At 52.2% G+C, this 19,866-nt stretch overlaps 2 protein-coding genes across 4 annotated transcripts in view; both read right to left on the bottom strand.

Annotated features, from left to right (window-relative positions):
* The window catches only part of PPP5C (protein phosphatase 5, catalytic subunit), a 33,100-nt gene extending 31,398 nt beyond the window's left edge, over nucleotides 1–1,702 (bottom strand). Inside the window, exon 1 of the mRNA XM_012653409.1 lies at nucleotides 1,485–1,702. Coding sequence (XP_012508863.1) covers nucleotides 1,485–1,605 — 121 coding nt within the window. The 5' untranslated portion in view covers nucleotides 1,606–1,702. The remainder of the gene's footprint in view (nucleotides 1–1,484) is intronic.
* A 4,772-nt stretch (nucleotides 1,703–6,474) lies between these two features.
* The window catches only part of HIF3A (hypoxia inducible factor 3, alpha subunit), a 25,595-nt gene continuing 12,203 nt past the window's right edge, over nucleotides 6,475–19,866 (bottom strand). Inside the window, exons 9-15 of one of the 3 annotated variants that reach the window (XM_012653277.1) lie at nucleotides 17,690–17,808; nucleotides 16,668–16,858; nucleotides 15,536–15,640; nucleotides 11,814–12,085; nucleotides 10,559–10,676; nucleotides 9,002–9,083; nucleotides 6,475–6,856 (exon numbers count right to left, since the gene is read on the bottom strand). In XM_012653277.1, the coding sequence (XP_012508731.1) occupies nucleotides 6,759–6,856; nucleotides 9,002–9,083; nucleotides 10,559–10,676; nucleotides 11,814–12,085; nucleotides 15,536–15,640; nucleotides 16,668–16,858; nucleotides 17,690–17,808 (985 nt within the window). In that variant the 3' untranslated portion in view covers nucleotides 6,475–6,758. The remainder of the gene's footprint in view (nucleotides 6,857–9,001; nucleotides 9,084–10,558; nucleotides 10,677–11,813; nucleotides 12,086–15,535; nucleotides 15,641–16,667; nucleotides 16,859–17,689; nucleotides 17,809–19,866) is intronic. The other 2 variants (XM_012653279.1, XM_012653278.1) reach the window with 2 other exon arrangements.

The raw sequence follows: 19,866 nt of genomic DNA, 5'->3' as shown, positions 1-19,866 counted from the left end.
TCCTAGCTGGCTACCACCCCCATGATTCCCCAGCAACTGCTCTTGTCGACGCCACCACCACCATCCATGCAGCCAGATCTAACGGTCAATTCTTGGTGCTCACATTGACAGCATCCAACTCAGGGTACCAGCTCCTCCTTCCAGAAGCATCTCTTCTCTCAGCTTTCCTGGCTTTCCTTCCACCTCACTAACCACTTCTTAGCCTCTCCCCCTTGCAATCGGGGTTCTGTCCTAGGCCCCTTCTCTAGACCCTCTTCCTAGATGACCTCATCCATTCTCAGGGCATTTCCAACCACAGGTCGATCACGCCCAAATTCTTCTCCAGTCCAGACTGGCCATCTACCTACTCAATGCATCCTCTTGAATAACTGAGTAAAATCCAATCTAGTCTTTCACAATGACTTATAACACCCTGCACGGTCTGGCCTCTGTTCTACTCTCTTGTATCAGTCTCCCCCCCAATTCCCTAAAGTTCCAGCCATGCCAGCCTTTCCCCATCCCAGGGCCTTTGCACATGCTGCTCCACCCACCTGGAACATTCCTCCCCAGTTCCCCTTCTCTGAGTTTCAGCTTAAATGCCTCCTCCTCAGTAAGGCCTTCCCTGACCACCCCATCTAAAGTAGCCTCCGACCCTTATTATCTACTTCATCACTCTGCTGGTTTTCTTTCAAAGCACTCATCACTATTTAAGCATTTTATTTATTTGCGTGTCTACTCAATGTCTGATTCTCCTACTAAATTACAAGCTGCCCAAGGGCAGGGCCACACCTGTCTCATTCACTGCTATACTCCCAGAGTCTAGCGCCATCTTTGGCATATAACGGGTAGATAATGAACATTTTTTTAATAAATGAATGAATGAGTGCCCCCACACCTCAGTCCTTCCCAAGATCCCAAGTCATACTATTTTGGGGGACCCTCCCACCTCTGCTCCCAAGGGCACCCCAACACATTCTTTTTGCTCGGGTCACCCCAATCTCCCACTTCTTGACCCCCCACAAAGCCATCTAATGCTCTATTCCCCACCCCCACAATTGCCTTCTCTATTAGGACTGTCCCCCCTGCGCCCCCCACTCGGTGGCATCCACCCCAGGTCTCCCCACCAGCTACCAGCATCACTCCCCTGCCACATGTTACTGCTTGGTAGCGCCCTCTTCAGGTCTCACCGCCAGGTAGCGACTCTCCAGATCTCACATTTGGTAGCGCCCTCATTCCGGTCCCCCGCTCGCCCCACACTTGGTAGCGCCCTCCTTGGTCTCCCCACTTAGCAGCACCCCCTCCGTACACCACTTCTAGGTAGTACCCCTCCTCTTCAAAGCCCCCTGTGTCGCCCCCTGGAGCGCCATCCTGGGCCTCCCCACGCCTGGTCACTTGGTAGTGCCTGCCCCGCGCCCAGGCTGCCGCTCCGCGTTGCCATGGTTCCGCGCGGGCCCGGCACCCCTCGGCCCGGGCCGCTGTCCACCGTCCCTCAGAGGCGGGCATACCTTTGAAGTAGTCGTTGGCCTGAGTCTTGAGCTCCTCTGCCCGCTTCAGAGCGCCATCAGCTGGGGGCTCGTCCCGGGGGGGCTCAGCACACTCAGTCCGCTCGCCCTCCGCCATCGCCATGCCGCAAAGCGACCCCCACCCTGGCAACGGCCGCCAGCGGCACCCGGCCGAACCGTCGCGAAGGAGGGCCGGGTGGCTGCAGCCGCTGTCGCACAAGTGTCGTAAAGCGCGGGCCCCGAAGACTCTCTTCGCGCGCCTGCGCAGAGCTCTCTCGCGCGGGGACAAGGTGACCACAGGATGCCCAAACGGCACCCCTTGCAGCATGAGCCAATAGGGGAAGGAGAAAAAGGGCATGCGAGGAAAAGACCTGGTGTGGCCTCTGATCCCAAAGTTACCATGTTCCGAGGCCGCAAAAGTTTCTCGGGTCTTAAAGTGGGGTAGGTGGGTGGGTTGCAAATGCCGCCTGCTTTGCAAGGCTGCAGCGTGCCCGACGCGGAGCCGGAGCTGGGCGTCCAGCCCTACTGCCAATTGCCTGCGTGACCTTGAACAAATCTTCCCCTCTTCCAGGGCCTCAGTTAACCCTCTCTGGGAAAACGGGTGACTTCTCAAACAAAATAAATTTCCAACCTTGAGGGTCAGTGTTTCTAAATTTTGAACTGAGAGCACGCTGGGTCCCCAAGTCCTGAGCAAGGCTCGGAAGTTTGTTGCACATCGCCTTTCGCCTGCCTGTGTTCAGCTTCCCAAATCCTGCTGAATCTTCAAATTGACTCTCCTGCTCGTGTCTGCATTTTTTCTTCTCGCCTGGATCACAGCATCAGCCTTCTCGACTGCTTGATTCAGCCTCCCTCCTCCAGTTTACCCTCCATATGGCAGCTAGAGGGATCTTTCTAAGACAGGATAAGACCATGGCACGCCTCCATCCCCAGCCTTCCATGGCTCCCCGGTGCCTTCAGGAGAAAACCCACTCTTGATGACCTATGAGACCCTAAATAGTCTAGCCAGACCCTACCCCCTTCCCTCAACCCCCCCACACTGTACACCCTTCTCGTCCATCCTTTCCAAGCCCTCAGCCTCTAGTCATGAGGAACGGTAGTGCCAAGTCTTCTAAGGCTCTACCAGGGTTCTCCTCCTGGCAGCACAAGCTATCCTGTCCCCAAACCTCTTGTCCTGTCTATGTGACACCACCTCAACCACCGCCTCCCTCCACGGCCAACAATCACCCTAGAACGTAGCTATCAGTATCATCTCCATTTGACTGATGAGGACACTGAGATTTGCAGAGGTCAATACACTTGCCAAAGGTCAAACTGCAAGGAAGTGTCAGAGCCAGGGTTTGAATCTGTCTCTGTGCTCTTTCCCCCCCCCCCCAGCCTCCCGAGTAGCTGGGACTACAGGCACACACCACCACGCCTGGCTAATTTTTTCTATATATTTTTTAGTTGTCCAGATAATTTCTTTCTATTTTTTTAGTAGAGACGGGATCTCCCTCTTGCTCAGGCTGGTCTCGAACTCCTGAGCTCAAGTGATCCTCCCACCTCGGCCTCCCAGAGTGCTAGGATTACAGGCGTGAGCCACCGCGCCCGGCCCTGTCTCTGTGCTCTTAATTGCTACTCTACTGCCTCCGTATGTGCCAGAGGGTTGGCAAATTTTTATTTTGTTTTTGTTTTTTAGGGGCTGGGGAGGCTGCCGTAATGGATTTGAATCCTGGATTTAAGTCCCCCTTAGTCCTTTCCTGGCTGTGTGACCTTGGGCAAGTGATCACCCTCTCTGAGCCTCAGTTTCAACCTCTGTAAAGTGGGGATAATAACTTATGCTCATTATATAGAATTATAATGTCAGGGGACCTAACACAGAGTAAGTACTTTTCATATTCACTCCATTACAAATACTCAGGGGCAGAGTGCCTCGTGCTGTGATGGAGGCAGGAGCTTTCAAAGGGTTGTGGGAAGACTTTGCCCAACTGGGGCAGGTAGGGAAGGCTTCCTGGAAGAGGGGGTGTCTGAACCAAGATCTGAAGTAGGAGCAGGAGATAACCAAGTGAGGGGAGGAGGGAAAGGAGAAAGGCATTTAAGGCAGAAGGAACAGCAAGTGCAAAGGCTTAAAAGTGGTTTTCTTCCCTTGAGAAGATTCCTCTGTGGACCACCAGAGAGAGGTTATGAGGATGGTATAAAGAGACGGGACAGAATAGACATGCCCCCTGCACATGAATCTATGGACACACTCTCTCTCCCACACACATGCTCACTGAAGTACAGAGAATCGTGTCACACAGACACACACCGGCACCCAGAATCAGTGTCAAACAGTCCCACACAGATACGGAGAATCACAACATCACACAGGCATACACAGGTACCAAAGAATCATCACACCTCCCACACTCAGGAACACAGACACCCGAAGTAACCAGAGAGATACATAAGGCAAAATCGTTTCACCCAGATACTAACACACACATGTAGAAGGAATTACAACCCTCCAACACAGGTTCACAGGACTGTCACAAGGACCTACGTGTGTACACAGAATGACCACATCATCAGACACACACGTTACACAGACCCCTGTAGGAAGACAGTCACATGCACACAGAATCAGAAAGTGTTAGTAACGTGGACTCCCAGCCACCCAGTGCACCCACAGCCCCAGAAGCGATCCCAAAGATGAGTCGACACACAGAGCTCCGGTGCCTACCAAGGTGAGGTCTTTATGGTGGTACAGAGATTAGTGGGTTTCAGAGCCAGCACGGCTGGTCCGGTCCCTTCCCCTCCCCTAGCCCAGCACAGCTCCCTGCATGGAGGACCCACAGCACCCCCTGATGGAAGGAGGGGACAGACCCTAACTCCCCCCATAGCACCAATCTGGACAGGTCACCCCTTGGCAAAACAGAGCTACCAGTCCCTTCCAAAAAGGGGGTGAATGGAGCTGAGAAGGGGAGGCCTTTTCCTGTGGAAGACAAAGAGTAGCACCATTGTAGAAAGGGAGCTGGTAGGTAAGGGGGACATGTAGGTGGTGGCAGAGAGCTGAGGGGTCCTGGCCTCTCTCCCCACCCTGTGATTTGCGGATAGGGCTGTGCGTATGCCTGTGCGGCTGGAGGAATCTTCTGGATTGTGAACCCCCTATGGGGTGAGGGAGCCCCAGGTCTCCTGGGGTGAATTCAAGGTAAGTGCACATCTGGAGAGCTGGGGTGGGCAGTGGAGGGGGTTCTAAGACAGAAATTACAGGGATGTGAAGTTGGAGAGGCCTGAGCAAGAAGTCCAGGGGCAGCAGGACCTGGAGGGTAAGGGGTCCGGAATGGGAAGACTTAGGACAGGGTAGGTTATTTTCAGTGGGGTTATTTTCAGTGGGGTGGGAGGCCCAGAATAGAGTTAGGCGGGTGGGGTCTGCAGTCAGGGACTCAGAGGTTGTAAGATTCAGAACCAGAGGAATCTACAAGGTAAAGTTAGATTCCAGAATCAGAAGCATTTGGAAGCCAGGTTCTAGAACCAGAGGAATTTGGATCTGAAACCAGAGGAAACTGATGAGACACTGTGAGGCCTAGAAGCAAAGGAATTTATAGAGTGAGGACTACAATTAGAAAAAGCCCAAAGACTGAGTTCTATAACCAGAGGGATTTTGGCACCATAATCTCTAGAATCCGAAGGAACTGGAGGGAGGTTGTAACGTCTAGAACCAGGGGAATTTATAAGGCAAGGTCTAAAATAAGATGTTTAAAGGCTGAGTTCTAGACCCAGGGTCATTTGGAGTCCTATGATCTAGAGTTAGGGGGAGTTGGACACTGTGAGGTCTAGAACCAGGGGAACTTACAGGATGAGGTCTAGACTCAGAAGACATTTGCACCTCAGTTCTAGAACCAGAAAAATGGCAGAAAATCAGATGTGGGATCAGAGGACTCAGGAGGTCACAAGGTCTAGAGGTCATGCAGTCGACAGTGAATGGTGGAGGCCATGAGGTCCAGAACCTAAAAGAACTAGAGCATGGTGTCTGGTTCTGGAAGAACTGGTTATAAGATCAAGACATAAAACTCATTTGACTTCTTTTTGACAGGGAAAACAAGTCTCGATTGTAGAGAGTTGAAGAGGAATGAGCTGGGCCTCATGGGGTCTGGAACCAAAATGATTTAGAAATTAGGAGTTCTGGATTTAGAACCAAATGTATTATATTATAGATTGGGAAGACTAGAACCAACAGGAAGCTTGAAGTTGTGGGGTCGAGAACCAGAGGAAATCATTGGATATAAGATCTGCAACCAGAGGGAGTTGGAGGGTGTGAGATCTAGGACAAGAGGGATTTGTAGGGAGAAGTCTAGAACCAGAGGAAGGTAACAGAGTGTGTTCTAGAACCACTGGAATCTGGTGGTCATAGATTCTAGAGCCAGAGGGAGCTAGAGGCTGTGAGGCCCAGAACCAGACAATTCTTTGGAGATTGTTGAGGTTTGAAAACAGGCAGAATTGGAGGTTGTGAGATGCAGAATTAGAAAGATTTTTCAGGATGAGGTCTAAACCAGACCATGTTGGAGGTTGTGCCGCCTAGAACCAGAGAAGGTTGGAGGGTGTATGCTTTGGAAGCACAGGAAGTTGGAGGCTGCCCCTGAAATAGGAAGACCAAGGATGAAGTCCGTGTCCAGGTGGAGCTGGGGGCAGCAGGAAGTCTGGAATGGAGGGGGAACACAGAGCTGGGTGGCAGCTTGGGAGGCTGAGGCCTCAATCAGAAGTCGCTGGGGGTGAGGTCTGGCCCAGAGCCTCTCCCAGTGACACCCAAGAATGAGGGAAGACCAGAGCCCAACGTTCTTATGGACTCCAAACAATTCATAGTGATTCAAAACCATATCATGAAATCAACCAAAATAAAAATAATAATAAAAGAGCGATAGACAGAAATGTGATTACGGTTATCCACACTCCCCAGAACCCAGAAACACAGATCTGACCCCCAACCCTCCCCGCCCCTAATTCCCCAAAATAAAGCCAAGAGAGTCCGAGAAAGGGATAATGAGGTAACCAAGTACTGAGAACCCCAAGGGAAGTCCTGAGAGGAGGAGGAGGGGGCCAGGACCCCCTCCCAGAGGTCACTGAGCTGATGCCCCAAAGAGCCCCCAGATTGGGAGCAGGCAGAGGGGTGAGGGCTGAGGTAGGCCCGAGGTGGGCGGGGGGCACTCGGAGAAGAGAGGGGGCCCCTCTCCCGGCACCCCCATCCTGTGCGTTGGCTGCCAGCTTGGAGTGTGGTTGAGGTCCTTGCTGGGGAAGGAGAAGGGACAGGGAAGGGGGGCTGGCTCAGTGGGCCTGGGCCACGCCTGCCGCCGGCTGGAAGTGGCTCCTGGGCTGGACAGTGTCCTCGTCTGGATAGAGAGACAGCAGCGAGGGGCCCAGGCCTGTGGGGGAAGATGGAAGATAAGTCAGTGAAGAATTATCACCCCAACCCGTCTTCTCTTCCTGGGAATGAAAAGCCCACGTGGCGAGGCAGGCCTGCCTCGATTCAAACAGCAGTGACATCTTGGGCACATTCTGCTCTCTGAAGCTCTCTGCGATGTTTAGGGCCGGGGTTAAGAACCCAAGTCCGGAGCCAGACGCTGCTTTAGTTTGAATCCAGGTGTTGCTACTTCCTTGCTGTGTGACCTGAGGCAGGTGGCTTTACCTCTTTGTGCTGAGTCCCTTCATCTGTAAAATGGGCTGATAACAGTACCTCCCTCCCAGGACTGTTGTGAGGACTAAATGAGTAAATCCGAGTGAAGTGCTTTGAACAATAACTAGTATTGGTGAGCGCCCAGTGAGTGAGCTGTTGGAACTTGGGAAATGGGGATTTCATGCTTACCTCATTGTGAGAATATGCTCATGCAAAACACATTTATTGAGCACCTACTATGTGCCAGGCACTGTGCTAGGTGCCGGGGACACAGCAGTGACCAGGATGGATGAAACTCCCTGCCCTCGTGGGGCTGACTTCCAGAGTAGGACACTAATTGGATCACGTACATAAAAGATTTTGCACAAAGCGTGGCACAGAGGGAGTGCTTGAATGTTCTGAGACGTTCTCTGTGCCCAGCCATGCACACAAAGTAGAGTTCAGCAGTGGCCAAGACAGCCACCTGGACCCTGCACTCACAGGTCTCATATCCGCAGGGAGAAGACAGCCAGTAATCACATAACGACACAAACGCCTATGTCACTATAATTATGGACTGATTGGCGTTATAAGCCGTGAGCTTATGAAGCAAGGGAGGGCTCTGTGGAAGGAGTAATATTTGATCTGAGATCTAAAGGATGTGGTAATTAGGCAAAGAATAGAGGAAAAAGCATTCCAGGCAGAGGGGTCAGGATATGCAAAGGCCCTGAGGCAGCCTGCTCAAGCAAGGCAATTGTAAAGCCACCTCAATGCCCTATAGAGGCTCTATGCAACCTGCCCTCCCCTTTCTGTCCTCTCCTCTCTGCTTCAGCCACACCGGCCTTGCTTTTCCCCCAAATAATACAGATACACTCTCACTTCAGGGGCTTTGCACTTGCTGTTCCCTCTGCCTGGAACACTGTTCCCCTAGATATCATCAGGGCTCGCTCCTTCAGGTCTATGCCCAACTATCGCCTTCTCAGTGAGGCCACCCCTGCTCATACTATTTAAAACTGAAATCCCCCCACGAGAGCCCTCTTTTCCCTTCATGCCTTCTTTCCCCCAGTGGCATTTATTTTCCTCTCTTGCCCTTTTTACTATACTTGTTTCTTTGTTAGGGTCTGTCTCCCACACTAGCCCCACACTAGCGTGTCAGCTCCACAAGGGCAGTATGGTGTTCTAGGTGCCGGACACAGACCGTGTGCCCCATCAATATTTGCGACATGCGCAAGGGGAAGGAATAAACTGGAAGACGGTGATGGCGGCTGAGACAGAGGGTGTGAAGCAGAGTGTGGTCTGAAAGGAGGCAGCAGCCACACCCTGCAGGGACTTCAGTCCAAGCCTGATCTTTCTCTGAAGGGCAATAGGGAGCCATGGAAGGGTTTTGAGCAGAGGAGGGCCAGGGTCAGATTCATGCTTTGGAAAGCTCCCTCTGGTTGAAGCCTGGAGGTTTCAAGTGGAGCTACGGCTTTTGATAGCCGCACAGGAAGACGACAAGCACAGCAGCTCGTCCCGTGCTCTGTGGAGAGGCTTTGGGAACAGCATCATCGCCACAGCCATTGGGTGGACGTTTCTTGAGCGCTTACGTCGTAACAGATCGTGGGCTGAGCCCTTCCGGTGTGGCATCGCTGTGAGTTGCTCAGAACATCTCCTTAAGGTAAGAACTATCACAATAGGCCCCCATACACGGCGGGGGAAACTGAGGCTCTAGGAGCAGCAGCTCTTGCAAAGCCACACAGCTGGGAGCCGCCAAGGCAGGAGGCAACCCCAACTCGGTCATGATCAGACGCAGGCGCGGGAAACCCAGGCTCGGACCCGGGCTCGGCTTCCACCCCAAGGGGCAGCTCCACAATCCAGGCGCCTCCCAGGGGAGAGGACGACCCAGGGCTTCTGGACACCCAGCTTGGATACTCACCCAGGGGCTCATTCAGGTCCAGGAGGTGGGTGCTGGGATGCTGCTGGCTCCCTGGGGCCGGGCCTCCTGTCAGAAGGAAACTCTGTGGGAGAGACATAGCCACCGCCACCATCGTCATCAGTATCCAAGGCGGCAGGATGGTGCAGTGGTTAAGGGCACTGCTGGGGTCCAGCAGGTGCCTGTCACTGCCCCAGACGTCCTCCTTGTGTTCCCCGAGGGCCTTGTCCCCACTTCTTCCCCTTCTTCTGTGCGCCAGGAGGCTGGCCTTTGCGTGTGGACTGCAGCACCATGCGACCTTGCTCTGTGCGTTCCCGTTGGGCTCCGCTCGTGCAAGATCCAAGAGGAGTAGTTATTCTTCTAGCTCTTTCCCTGCTGGGTCACTGTGAGTTGGCTGAGTCCCTCCATGGAAGGTTTCAGCCCTTATCGAAGGAACCCCACTGGCCCCAGGGTCTGGTGGCCACCCCCGACCTGTACTTTCAGGCTCCCCCTGCTGCTAGCCGCGGAGTGCTGCACCGCCCCTTGCAGACGTGCCTATACCCTGTCCACAGTCCCGTCATTAAATTCCCCTCAACATCCCATTCGAGTGTGCTGTTTCCTGCCCAGACTCTGGCTGATACAGTTGCCCAACCTCTCCTATGTAAATGTATATAATAATAACAATAATATTTCTTTTTTCCCCCTGACAATAATATTGCTAAGAGTAGTTGTGGGGGTGAAATAAATTAATCAAGCAAGACACTTAGCACGGTCAGCATCTGGCACACGATGGGCACTCAATACACGTAAGCTGTTCATACTATCAACCTCATCCCTCATGTTAAAACAGCCCTTTGCAGAGTGAGGCGCCAGGGTACTTCTGTGGGTATTAGGGAGCCATGGGAGGTCCTAGAGGGAGGCCTTGTGGAAGTGACAGAGCCCAGGCTGGCTTTTAGAAAGTGCGTTCTGGTTGCTGTTGTGCAGAATGGATAGCAGGAGTGAGACTGGAGGCAGGAACCCTGGTTGGGGAGCTGCTTTTGTCTGGTTTGTTTTTGTACACCATTTATGGACAGCCTAGTGAGTGTCAGCTAAGGGCCTCATATCATTTAATCCTCATGGCAGGCCCGTGAGATATTAACTATTCCCACTTTCCAGATGAGGAAGCTGAGGCTCAGAGGGGTGATGTCCCCTGCCCAAGGTCTCTCAGTTACAAGTCTGTCTGATTCTAGTGTCTGTACTCTTAATTCTGCATTAGTCATGCAAGGCCAAGATCTGTTCTAGTTTGGGGTGGGGGTCCCTTGGGAGCAAAGAAGATTCCTGCAGATACTAACCACCTGCCATTTCTCCCCTCACCCCACTTAATTTTTCTTCTTTGCACCTTTCACCAACTTACACGTATTTGCAAAGCCCTTTCACACCCCTTAGTGAAACTAGGAGATCAAGGTCCTGGCCTCAGCAGGCCTGTGACCTTCTGTAAGACCTTCAGCCAGCGCCTGATCCTTTGTGGTTTCCCATCTATAAAAGAGGAGGTTTAAGCCTGCTGGGTCCTGAGGCCCAGAGAATCCCCATCCCCCAACATACCAGGCTGAGGGGAAACAGCAGAAGGTTTTCCTGTTCTGGGCTGGGGGACCGTTTGGGGGGTCTCACTCCCAGCAGCTCCACTCCTTCGGCCTCGTCCTCTGAGCTCTGGGTCAGGGCCCTGGAGGAAAACAGGCAAGAATCACAGCAAACCTGGGCAGGTGTGGGCCCCAGTGTAAGCTGAGGTTGCGCATTCATTCACTCCCCCAAGCACCTGTTCATTCCTTTACTGATACTCCCCCAATCCGCCTTCCCATCTGTCTATCCAGTGATCCCTCACCCGCCCACCCAGCCACCCCATCTTCCATCCATCCCTCCTTTCATCCATCCACCTGTCTAACCATCCATCCGCCTACTCCGCCTCCCTCCGCCATCTTAACCATTCATCCACCTACTCCGCCTTCCCCTACGATCCATCTAACCATCCACCCACCTAGTCACTCAGTCATCCATCCATATACCCATAAGTCTTCCCATCCATCCAACTGACAATCCATCACCCACCCGTACAACCTCCATCCATCCATCCTTCCATTCACCACCTGTCTGTCCACCCACTTGCCATCCATCCATCCATCCATCCATAAATCCTTCCATCCACCTACCCACCATATTAATTAATAATTCCCTCCCTCCTTCATTTAAGAAGTCTTTATCAGGCACCCACTGTATGCCCAGCCCCAAGCTAGGAGCCTTGGGAGATACCGAGATATATCCATAAAATCCTCCTAAGGACAGTAAAAGACCATTCTGGATACTAAGTGGACACATGCGTGCAACCTGGAGAGCAAAAACTTGAGCATTAGTAATCTAACGCCTTTGGAAGGGGGACATAGACCCTCCAAAATCATATGCAAAATTGCGTGTGCAAATTTTCTCGGAAAGGAGTCCATAGCTTTCATCAGATTCTCAAAGGTGCGAAGAGACTTAGTTCTGGATAGCTTCTCTGACATTGTGGCCATGTCTTCCTAGCTGCGATGTAAATCGTCACTAGGCCAGATATAAGTATGCCCCCCAGGAGAGAGCCCTGGCTGACGGGTGGGATTTAGACAAACCATGAGGACAGTGGAGGGCATTTGAGAGGGGGCACAATGTGGGCAAAGGCGTAGAAGCGGGAACAGACTTGGCACGTGCTGGGGACACAGAAGGCCTGGCTGGAGCGGGATCAGGGTAGCAGGACTGGAGAGGGATGAGGCTGATGCGGAGGCAGGGACAAGACCCTACATTCCCGTGACATCCCCCCTTTACTGTGGCTCACCTCTTCCGAGCCCCAGCCACAGGGGAGGATGCTGGGGAGTCCCCTCTGGAAGGGCTGGAGCAGCTCAGCCGGGGGTCGCTCCCCCAGCGGGGCAGCAGGGAGGGCTCAGGGGTTGGGGGTGGCAGGCCGTGGAAGCTCCGCGCGCGGGGCCGGGGGACAGCCCCTGGAGGTCTGTGGTAGGCCCTCGGTGGCTGCTCGCTGGAGTTGAGCTGGAAGTCATCATCCATGGAGATGTAGGGGGCCAGCATCTCCAAATCCAGGGCATCGGCGTCCTGAGGGGGGCAGGAGGGAGTCAAGAGCATGAGCCTCGGACGCGGGTGGACCTTGGCTGGAGCCCCAGCTCCATCACTTCTGCGTTGCCTGCCTGAGGCCAAGAGTCTGAGCTCCAGCTTCCTCATCTGTAAAATGGGTATAAGGACTCTTTGAAGAGCACATTAGAGAAATCTTCAATTGCATTGAACAAACTATTGATCAACATCTGAACCTTGAGGAGGCTGCCAATGAGGGCTTCGAGGGAAGTGAGGAGCGTGTTACTGGAAACCAGTAGTGGCCGGAAGTTTAGCAACACCGGTGCCTGCAGTTACGGGAAAGTCAGAAATGTAACGAACAAACTGGGGGATCCCACTAAGGAGATTTCCAACCAGAGTGTTGGAGGAGCTGCCTCACCTCTTCTTACTACTCATAGTAAAAGGAAAGAGGAAAGAGAGAAAGGGAATTTCTCCCTAAAGGAAGAAAAATGTTAGATACGAAGGATCTGGGGCTTGAAGGTTTTGAAAATTCTCAACCTTCCTGTGTAGTGAAGAATTAACTTTACCCAAAGAGAGGTCTGGCCTTTGTCCCAGCCCCTGGGAATAACCTCTAAACCCTTAGAATTTCCTGAATGATAGCAGTGTCTTTGCTGTTCCCTGTGAGCCCCTTGGACCACACCTGATAGTTGATGCTAACAAAGTGACTCATGCGAGGCCCCTGGATAGTTTATGCTAAGCGATAACTCAGGATGGGGGCTGGCCTTGCCAGACCATGTGATTCGAGGGTTGTGGCTCTGGGCCACATGAAATCAGCCTCCCCTCCCGTGAAGGTAGCAGTCGCACTGAAGACTGAATTCAGTTAGTGGACAGTAACCCAATCAATCATGCTGATGTAATGACATCTCAATAAAAACTCTGGACACCAAAGCTTGGATGAAGCTCCCTGGGTTGGCAATGCTGCATGCACACATTGCCACGTTTCAACACTGGGACTGTAACACGTCCCCGAGGACATGCAAGCTTTTCACTGGGGACCCTCCCAGTCCCAGCTTCCATGCTATGCATATCTTGCTTTGGCTGGTTCTGATTTGTATTCTTCTGCTATAATAAAACAAAAATCCTAAGTATAGTGCTGTCCTGAGTACTATGAATACTTCTAGTGAATTATCAAACCTGGGGGAGTCTGCAGGAGTCTGTGGAAATCTCCTAATTGATAGGAAGCTGCTCTGAAGTGAGGGTGGCCCTGGAGACCCCTAAACTTGCAGTGATGTTGGAAGTCTTCGGCAGACTTGGCAGTCTAGAGAACTATTTCGTTAACCTTGAGTTTGGCTGACTGTAGGAACTCTCCAGATGGCAACTGATGCTAAAATTAAGAAATGGTTTCTGAGCAAAGAAGGGCCCTCCCAGGAAAGCATGGGCTGAAGATGAAGCTCAGGGTGGGACTTAACTCCTCGTTCAGGCTTCAGAAAGATGAGAGGTGCCCTGTCCTTCGGTCAGACAAAAGACCCTCTAAAGAGTTTAAGGGTAACCCTCATAGATCTTCTCAATCAAATAATAGGGCTTCTACTAAACTTAATGGCACTATCACTTGGCATCTCAGCAGAAGCCGAGTAGAGGTAGAGGAGGGCTTATCTCGAAGCAATTTGTGGGTGTGGCTTTTGTCTAGTGGAACTAACTCCAAAGAAATTCACATAAGACCCACAAAGTTGTTTGAGACAGGGTCTCGCTCTGTCACCAGGGCTACAGTACAGTGGTGTCATCCCAGCTCACTGCAGCCTCCAACTCCTGGGTTCAAGCCATCCTCCTGCCTCAGCCTCCTGAGTAGCTGGGACTACAGGCATGCGCCACCATGCCCAGCTAATTGAGACCCACAAAGTTTTAAAGAGAATTATATGAACAGAAACATCACCAGTTTAGACTGAAAGGGATAGAGATGGTACAAAATGAAAAGAGGCCTTCGGATCACCAAAGATCTAGAAGGAGGAAGCAAGTTGAGAAGACTACTCAGCTACAAATACATGTTACCTTTTATGAAAAAGGAAGGACGACTCAGAGCAAGCAGCCAAGAGCCCAGAGGGTGGCACCAAGAGCCATGGAGAAAAAGAAAAACTTCTGGGAAGTAGTATGAACAAATCCTAATCAAGGAACTTCCCGTATTTGCCCAGACGGATTTCAAAACTGCTATGGACCAGAGACACATGTGTGCTGCCTCTTTTACTCCCCCACTTTTTTTTTTTTCATTTTTTTTTTCTAGGCCTCCTCTTCTTGGTAACTTTCACCCTTTTTTGAATAGGAGTGTCTATGGCAGTTACTCTATGCCTGTCCCACCACTCTACGCTGGGGGGCAGGGAGTGTGGCAGATGACTTGTCTCTTTAGTCCACAGGCCAGCGGATCGAGAGGAACTGTACTCAAAGAGCTTCACCCATACCCAGACCAGATTTAGATAATAAGATTCTGGACTTATACCCATGCCTAGTCCCCTCCCCGCCAAAAAATATTCCGGACTTCATTGGAAGAGACTTTTGGGAGCCTTGAGAAGGGGTGACTGTATTTCGCATGAGGGAGAGACATGAACCACTGGAGGTCCCCAATGATCCCTGCCTTTCGGTGTTCACGCTCTCATGTAGCTGCCTCCCACGTTGCGCTGGGGTTGTACGACCAACACGACATGGCAGCAGGGATGGTGGTCGCTCCCGAGATCAGGACGAAAGACTGTATCTTCCGTCTCAGGCTTGCTCTTGCCATCTCTTTGCCTTCCTGCCTGTCTCTCTCTCTCTTTGCTGGATGGCTTGCCTTGGAGGAAGCCAACTCCCATGCGTGGAGGACACTTAGGCAGCCTGTGTAGAGGCTCCTGTGATGAGGAACTGAGGTCTCCAGCCAAAGCCAGTGAGGGCTGAGGGCTGCCAACAATCTCATGTGTGACAGCTTCAAAGCAAATCCGCTAGCCCCGGATGACTGTAGCCCTGGCGGAGAGCTTGACTCCAGTCTAATGAGAGACCCTGAGAAAAAGGCACCAGCTAAGTGGCTCCAAGATTCCTGATACTCAGTAACCATGTGACGTAACTGTTAGTTGTTTTAAGGTGCTAAGTTTTTAGGTAATTTGTTATGTAGCAACAGGTAACTAATCCATCATGTCATTTATATCATTTTATTTATCCATCTGTCATCTTATCTATCTATTCAATCATTCATTCCTCCAGATATCTTTATCTATCCATTTTTCATCCAGCCAATGGACCAGTGGTCCATCTATCCATCCAAACATCCATCCATCCATCCATTTATCCATCCAAATATCTGCCTAAACATCACCCACCATCATTCAACCAATGAATACAAGGGTCCGTCCATCCATCCATCCATCCATCCACCCACTCATCTCTTTAGCCATCACACTGCCCTTCTCTAAAGCCCAGATGTGTCAGTCCCCAGAGCACAGAGGCGAAGACTGCTCCTTCCATGCCAGCCCTTACCTGAGCCATATCTAGATCCGTCTCCACTGCCTCGGGGTCCTTCCCGGAGGCGAAGGGTCTGTGTGCACTGTCCATGCCCACGAGTAGTTCATCTGGGAGATCAGCCTGCAGGGACAGGGAGCAGAGACTTTAGGAAATCCTAAGCCTGGGATGTATCAACAGTAAACAGTCTGCAGCTCAGGGGTAGAAGTGGTGTTCAAATGTCAGACAGCTGGAGCACAAGGGGGTCCAACAGCAAATGAAAATGAGTTCTGAACCTGGGTGTTCGAAAGTCAGAGTGCCCGGGTATATGCAGGTCAACAGGGCAAACGGTGAAGGTTAGAAAGACCAGAGTCTGAGGCCAAGACATTCAGGTCCTCTGGGTTAAACGTCTTGGAGTCTGGGTTTTGTGGGGAAAATGACGTTGAGTCCAGCTGTCTGAGGGGTAAAGGGTGAGGTCAAAGGTCACAGTGTGTATTTCTCTGGTGGAGAGAAGATGTTTTCTTGGGGTGGAAAGTGGGATGAAGACAGTCAACACCAGCTGCTGGGGAACCCGCAGTGCCCAAGTTCAGCCCCTTGACTCAACCCAAATTTTACAAAACAAATCCTTTTAATAAAGGCCGCACTCGAGGATCCAGATTATGGTCTATTGAGCACCTACTAGGTGCCAGGCCCCTAGTAGGTGCTTCCCACAAATAATCTCATTTAACCCTCACAATAACCAATGACGTGGCCACTTGTCATTATCTTCCTTTTAAAGGTGAAGAATTTAAGGCCTCCAGCACTCACTTGCCCAGGGTAACACAGCCGGTGAGAGGCAGCCTTAGGATCTGAATCCACCTCTGCTTAAATCAAGACATTAGACGTTCTGACTCTTTGAGGTCAAAGTTCACAGAGCTTGGATGCTGGGTTGCAGGCTTGGGGTGGGGTCACGGTTCAGAACTTCCGAAGCTGGGGGCCAGACTCCGGAATTCTAATAATTGAAGACTCTGGAATCTGGGTCTTTCTTAAAGGAACCTCAACCCCTTCTCATCCCAACCTCCTCACTACATGGATGGAGAAACCGAAGCCCAGAGGACGGCAAGGTTTGAGCCAAAGACCAAGGCAGCCTGGGGCCCGAGGGCTCAGGTTGCAGGGAGGTGGGACTGCTTACCGGAAGAGGGCTTTGGGGGCGCCGCGTGGCCGGCGGTGTGCTGGGAGCGGCGGCTACTGAAGCCCCATCCAGGATGGGCGCCAGGAGGCGACGAAGGTCAGGGCTGCAAAATCGGCGGGGGTCGGCAGCCAGGGTGGCCTCGCTCAGGGCAGGGGGGTGCAGGAAGGCGAGGATCCGGGGACCAGGGGCGTCTGCAGGACACGTGGAGGTGGGGAGGACACTGGTGGTCATGTAGGGCCAAGGGTCAGAGCCCTCCAGGCCAGCCCCAGGGAACACAGTTGACATCTTAACCAGTCACCATGGCCACCGTTCCCAGTGCTGGGCAGAAGGGGTCTGTGGAACCCCTGCTGGGCCAGGCCAGGTGTTAACCTTAGTTGCCAGACTGCGGTGAGGCCCCGAGGGTTCCAGGGTAGGGGCCTGGGGCCCCAGAACAGCATTTGGCCACTCAGCTCTGGGGAGCTTGCACATAAGGAGAAAAGATGGGCCCAAGGCCCTCGAGGAGGTTCTAAGGTCCCCCGAGGGCAAGACATGGCTCAGAGCCAGCTCTGAGTCTGACAATGAGAGGATACAGGCAGCTGCGCCCCAAGAACGAGCAGGGAGGGAGGCTCATCCAGCACGTGGGGTGCGGAGAAGGAAGAGGGAGGAAGGAGCCAGACTAGGGAAGGTCGCAATTAGTCAAGGCCAAACAGCTGTGAAGTGGAAACAGGGAGGAAGCTGAAGGGTGGGAGAGGGGGAGCCACAGGACCCAGAGCAGAGGGCAACACGAGACTGGAGCCATCAGCCCGTGGGCACAGGAGAGGAGGGAGGACAAAGAGAGAAACTGCATGTGCAAAGGCCCTGAGGCATGAAATAATTCATGTTCCATCAGCTCTGAGGAAGCCACGTGGTTTGGAGGGCCAGGGAGAGGGGAGGGAGGCAGGAGGCAGGTACCACAGGGCCTGGTGAGCCATGTTAAGGCACTTGGGCTTCCTGCCAAGGGTCCTGGGGGCACAACCCCTCCCAGCCTCAGCCCTGCTCCATACCAAGGCTGTCCCCAGAGTTAGGGGTGTCCTTCTGCGAGGAGGCGCCCCACTGAACGTGTCTGCGAGGGTGCCGCTCCGTCTGCTCCAGGGATAGCACCACTCCGGTCTCTTCGACCCGGCTAGGCAGAAAGGGGGGTGGGAGTCAGGGAGGGTCCTTGGTCCCAGCCCAGGCAGCCTTTTCAGATGATGTCCTATTATAGGAGGTGTCCAGGGGCTGGAGGGCATTTTGCAGAGAATAATTTCCACGTTTATTTGTTTCTCATAAAGATTTGACTTTTGTTGACTGTTTTTTATTATAGGAGCATTTTTTTTTTTTTTGAGACACTCTTGCTCTATCACCTGGGCTAGAGTGCCGTGGCGTCAGCTCACTGCAACCTCAAACTCCTGGGCTCAAACGATCCTCCTGCCTCTCAGCCTCTGAGTAGCTGGGACTGTAGGCGCTCACCACCATAACTGGCTAATTTTTCTATTTTTTGTAGAGACAGCCTCCCGCTCTTGCTCAGGCTGGTCTCGAACTCCTGAGCCGAAGCGATCCTCCTGCCCTCAGCCTCCCAGAGTGCTAGGATTACAGGCATGAGCCACCATGCCTATAACAGCATTTTAGAAGGAAAGTTAAGTTTGTCCCTTCCCAAGCTCCCTCTGCAGAAGGAAAGACAGAAAAAAAAGCTGGCACGTGGCAGAGCCTGGGGAGAGAAAAGGGAGACTGAGGGGTGGGGGTAGGGGAGAGAAAGTCAGAGGGGGGAGATCGAGGAGCAGAGAGGGGACAGTGAAGGGCCGAAGAACAAAACGGTCTCTTTATAGATATTTACTTATAAACAGATGCTTATACATGTATTGATAAAAGATATATTTTTAACATGTTCTTTATTACATTACCGAATATGAAGAATTCATGGGGCTATATTTTTATGAATAAGATTTTATTTATGATGCTTCTATTCATAGATGTTTTTCATATTCAAGGGAACAGATTTATAAATACATCCTTCATATGTCCCTGCACCTCCCGTCACGCAGTCTCTGGCTGCGCAGACGATCCAAATGCTCGCTGGGCAAATTGGCCTGTGGAAGGTTGGGCTGGCCGAGGACCAGGCCCTCGTTATTTGCATCTCATCTGCATAACACCCCACAGGACAGAACGCAGGTAGGCCTGGTCTTCCCACCTGGTCTTCCCACCGGCTCTTTGAGAAGCTAGGACCCCTTCGAATCCTCACTAAACCCCTCCTGGGCTGGAAACACCCCAACTTAGGCTGGACCAAAGCCACCCTTATCCCCCTGAAAAGCAGAAGCACACACAGTCGCACGCGTACACACGGCACGCAGAGGAACACTTACGTACGCCCGAGCGCACACAGGGACAGGTGTGCTCACCGGCGTCATACAGCTGGGCTCACATATATGCATGTAAGCCACATGGAGTTCAATCATTTGTTCATTCCACAAGCATCTCTTAATCAAGCAGTACTGCCTAGTGGGTAAGAGCAAGAACTCTGCAGCCAGTGATCTGGGTTCAAAGCCCAGCCCTGCCACTTATGAGCTGTGTGACCTTGAACGTGAAAAATCAAATGTATTATTAAAATGAATTTCACCTGCTTCTATTTACCTCTTTAACTTGGGTACTAGGAAATCCAAGATGGCATATGTGACCGGCATCACACTTCTATAGGACAGTATTGGGTTAAATAGTGATAAGTACTAGGGGTTTGCAATTTTGAAAAGGGCAATCAAAGAAGGCCCGGCTGAGCAGGGTGTGGCGGGGCACACCTGTAATCCCAGCTACCTGGGAGGCTGAGACCGGAGGGTTGCTTGAGCCCAGGAGTTCAAGATGGCAGTGAGCTGCGACTGTGGCATTGCACACTCCAGCCTAGCGGACAGAGTGAGACTTTGTCTCAAAAAAAATAAAAATAGGCCGGGCATGGTGGCTCACGCCTGTAATCCTAGCTCTCTGGGAGGCCGAGGCAGGCGGATTGTTTGAGCTCAGGAGTTCGAGACCAGCCTGAGCTGCGACTGTGGCATTGCACACTCCAGCCTAGCGGACAGAGTGAGACTTTGTCTCAAAAAAAATAAAAATAGGCTGGGCGTGGTGGCTCACGCCTGTAATCCTAGCACTCTGGGAGGCCAAGGTGGGTGGATCACTCAAGGTCAGGAGTTCGAGACCAGCCTGAGCAAGAGTGAGA

This window comes from Propithecus coquereli, unplaced genomic scaffold, assembly GCF_000956105.1.
Source record: "Propithecus coquereli isolate 6110/MARCELLA unplaced genomic scaffold, Pcoq_1.0 Scaffold42, whole genome shotgun sequence".
Lineage (NCBI taxonomy): Eukaryota > Metazoa > Chordata > Mammalia > Primates > Indriidae > Propithecus > Propithecus coquereli.
The sequence above is the reverse complement of the archived record's forward strand: the minus strand, read 5'-3'. Positions and strand labels throughout refer to the sequence as shown.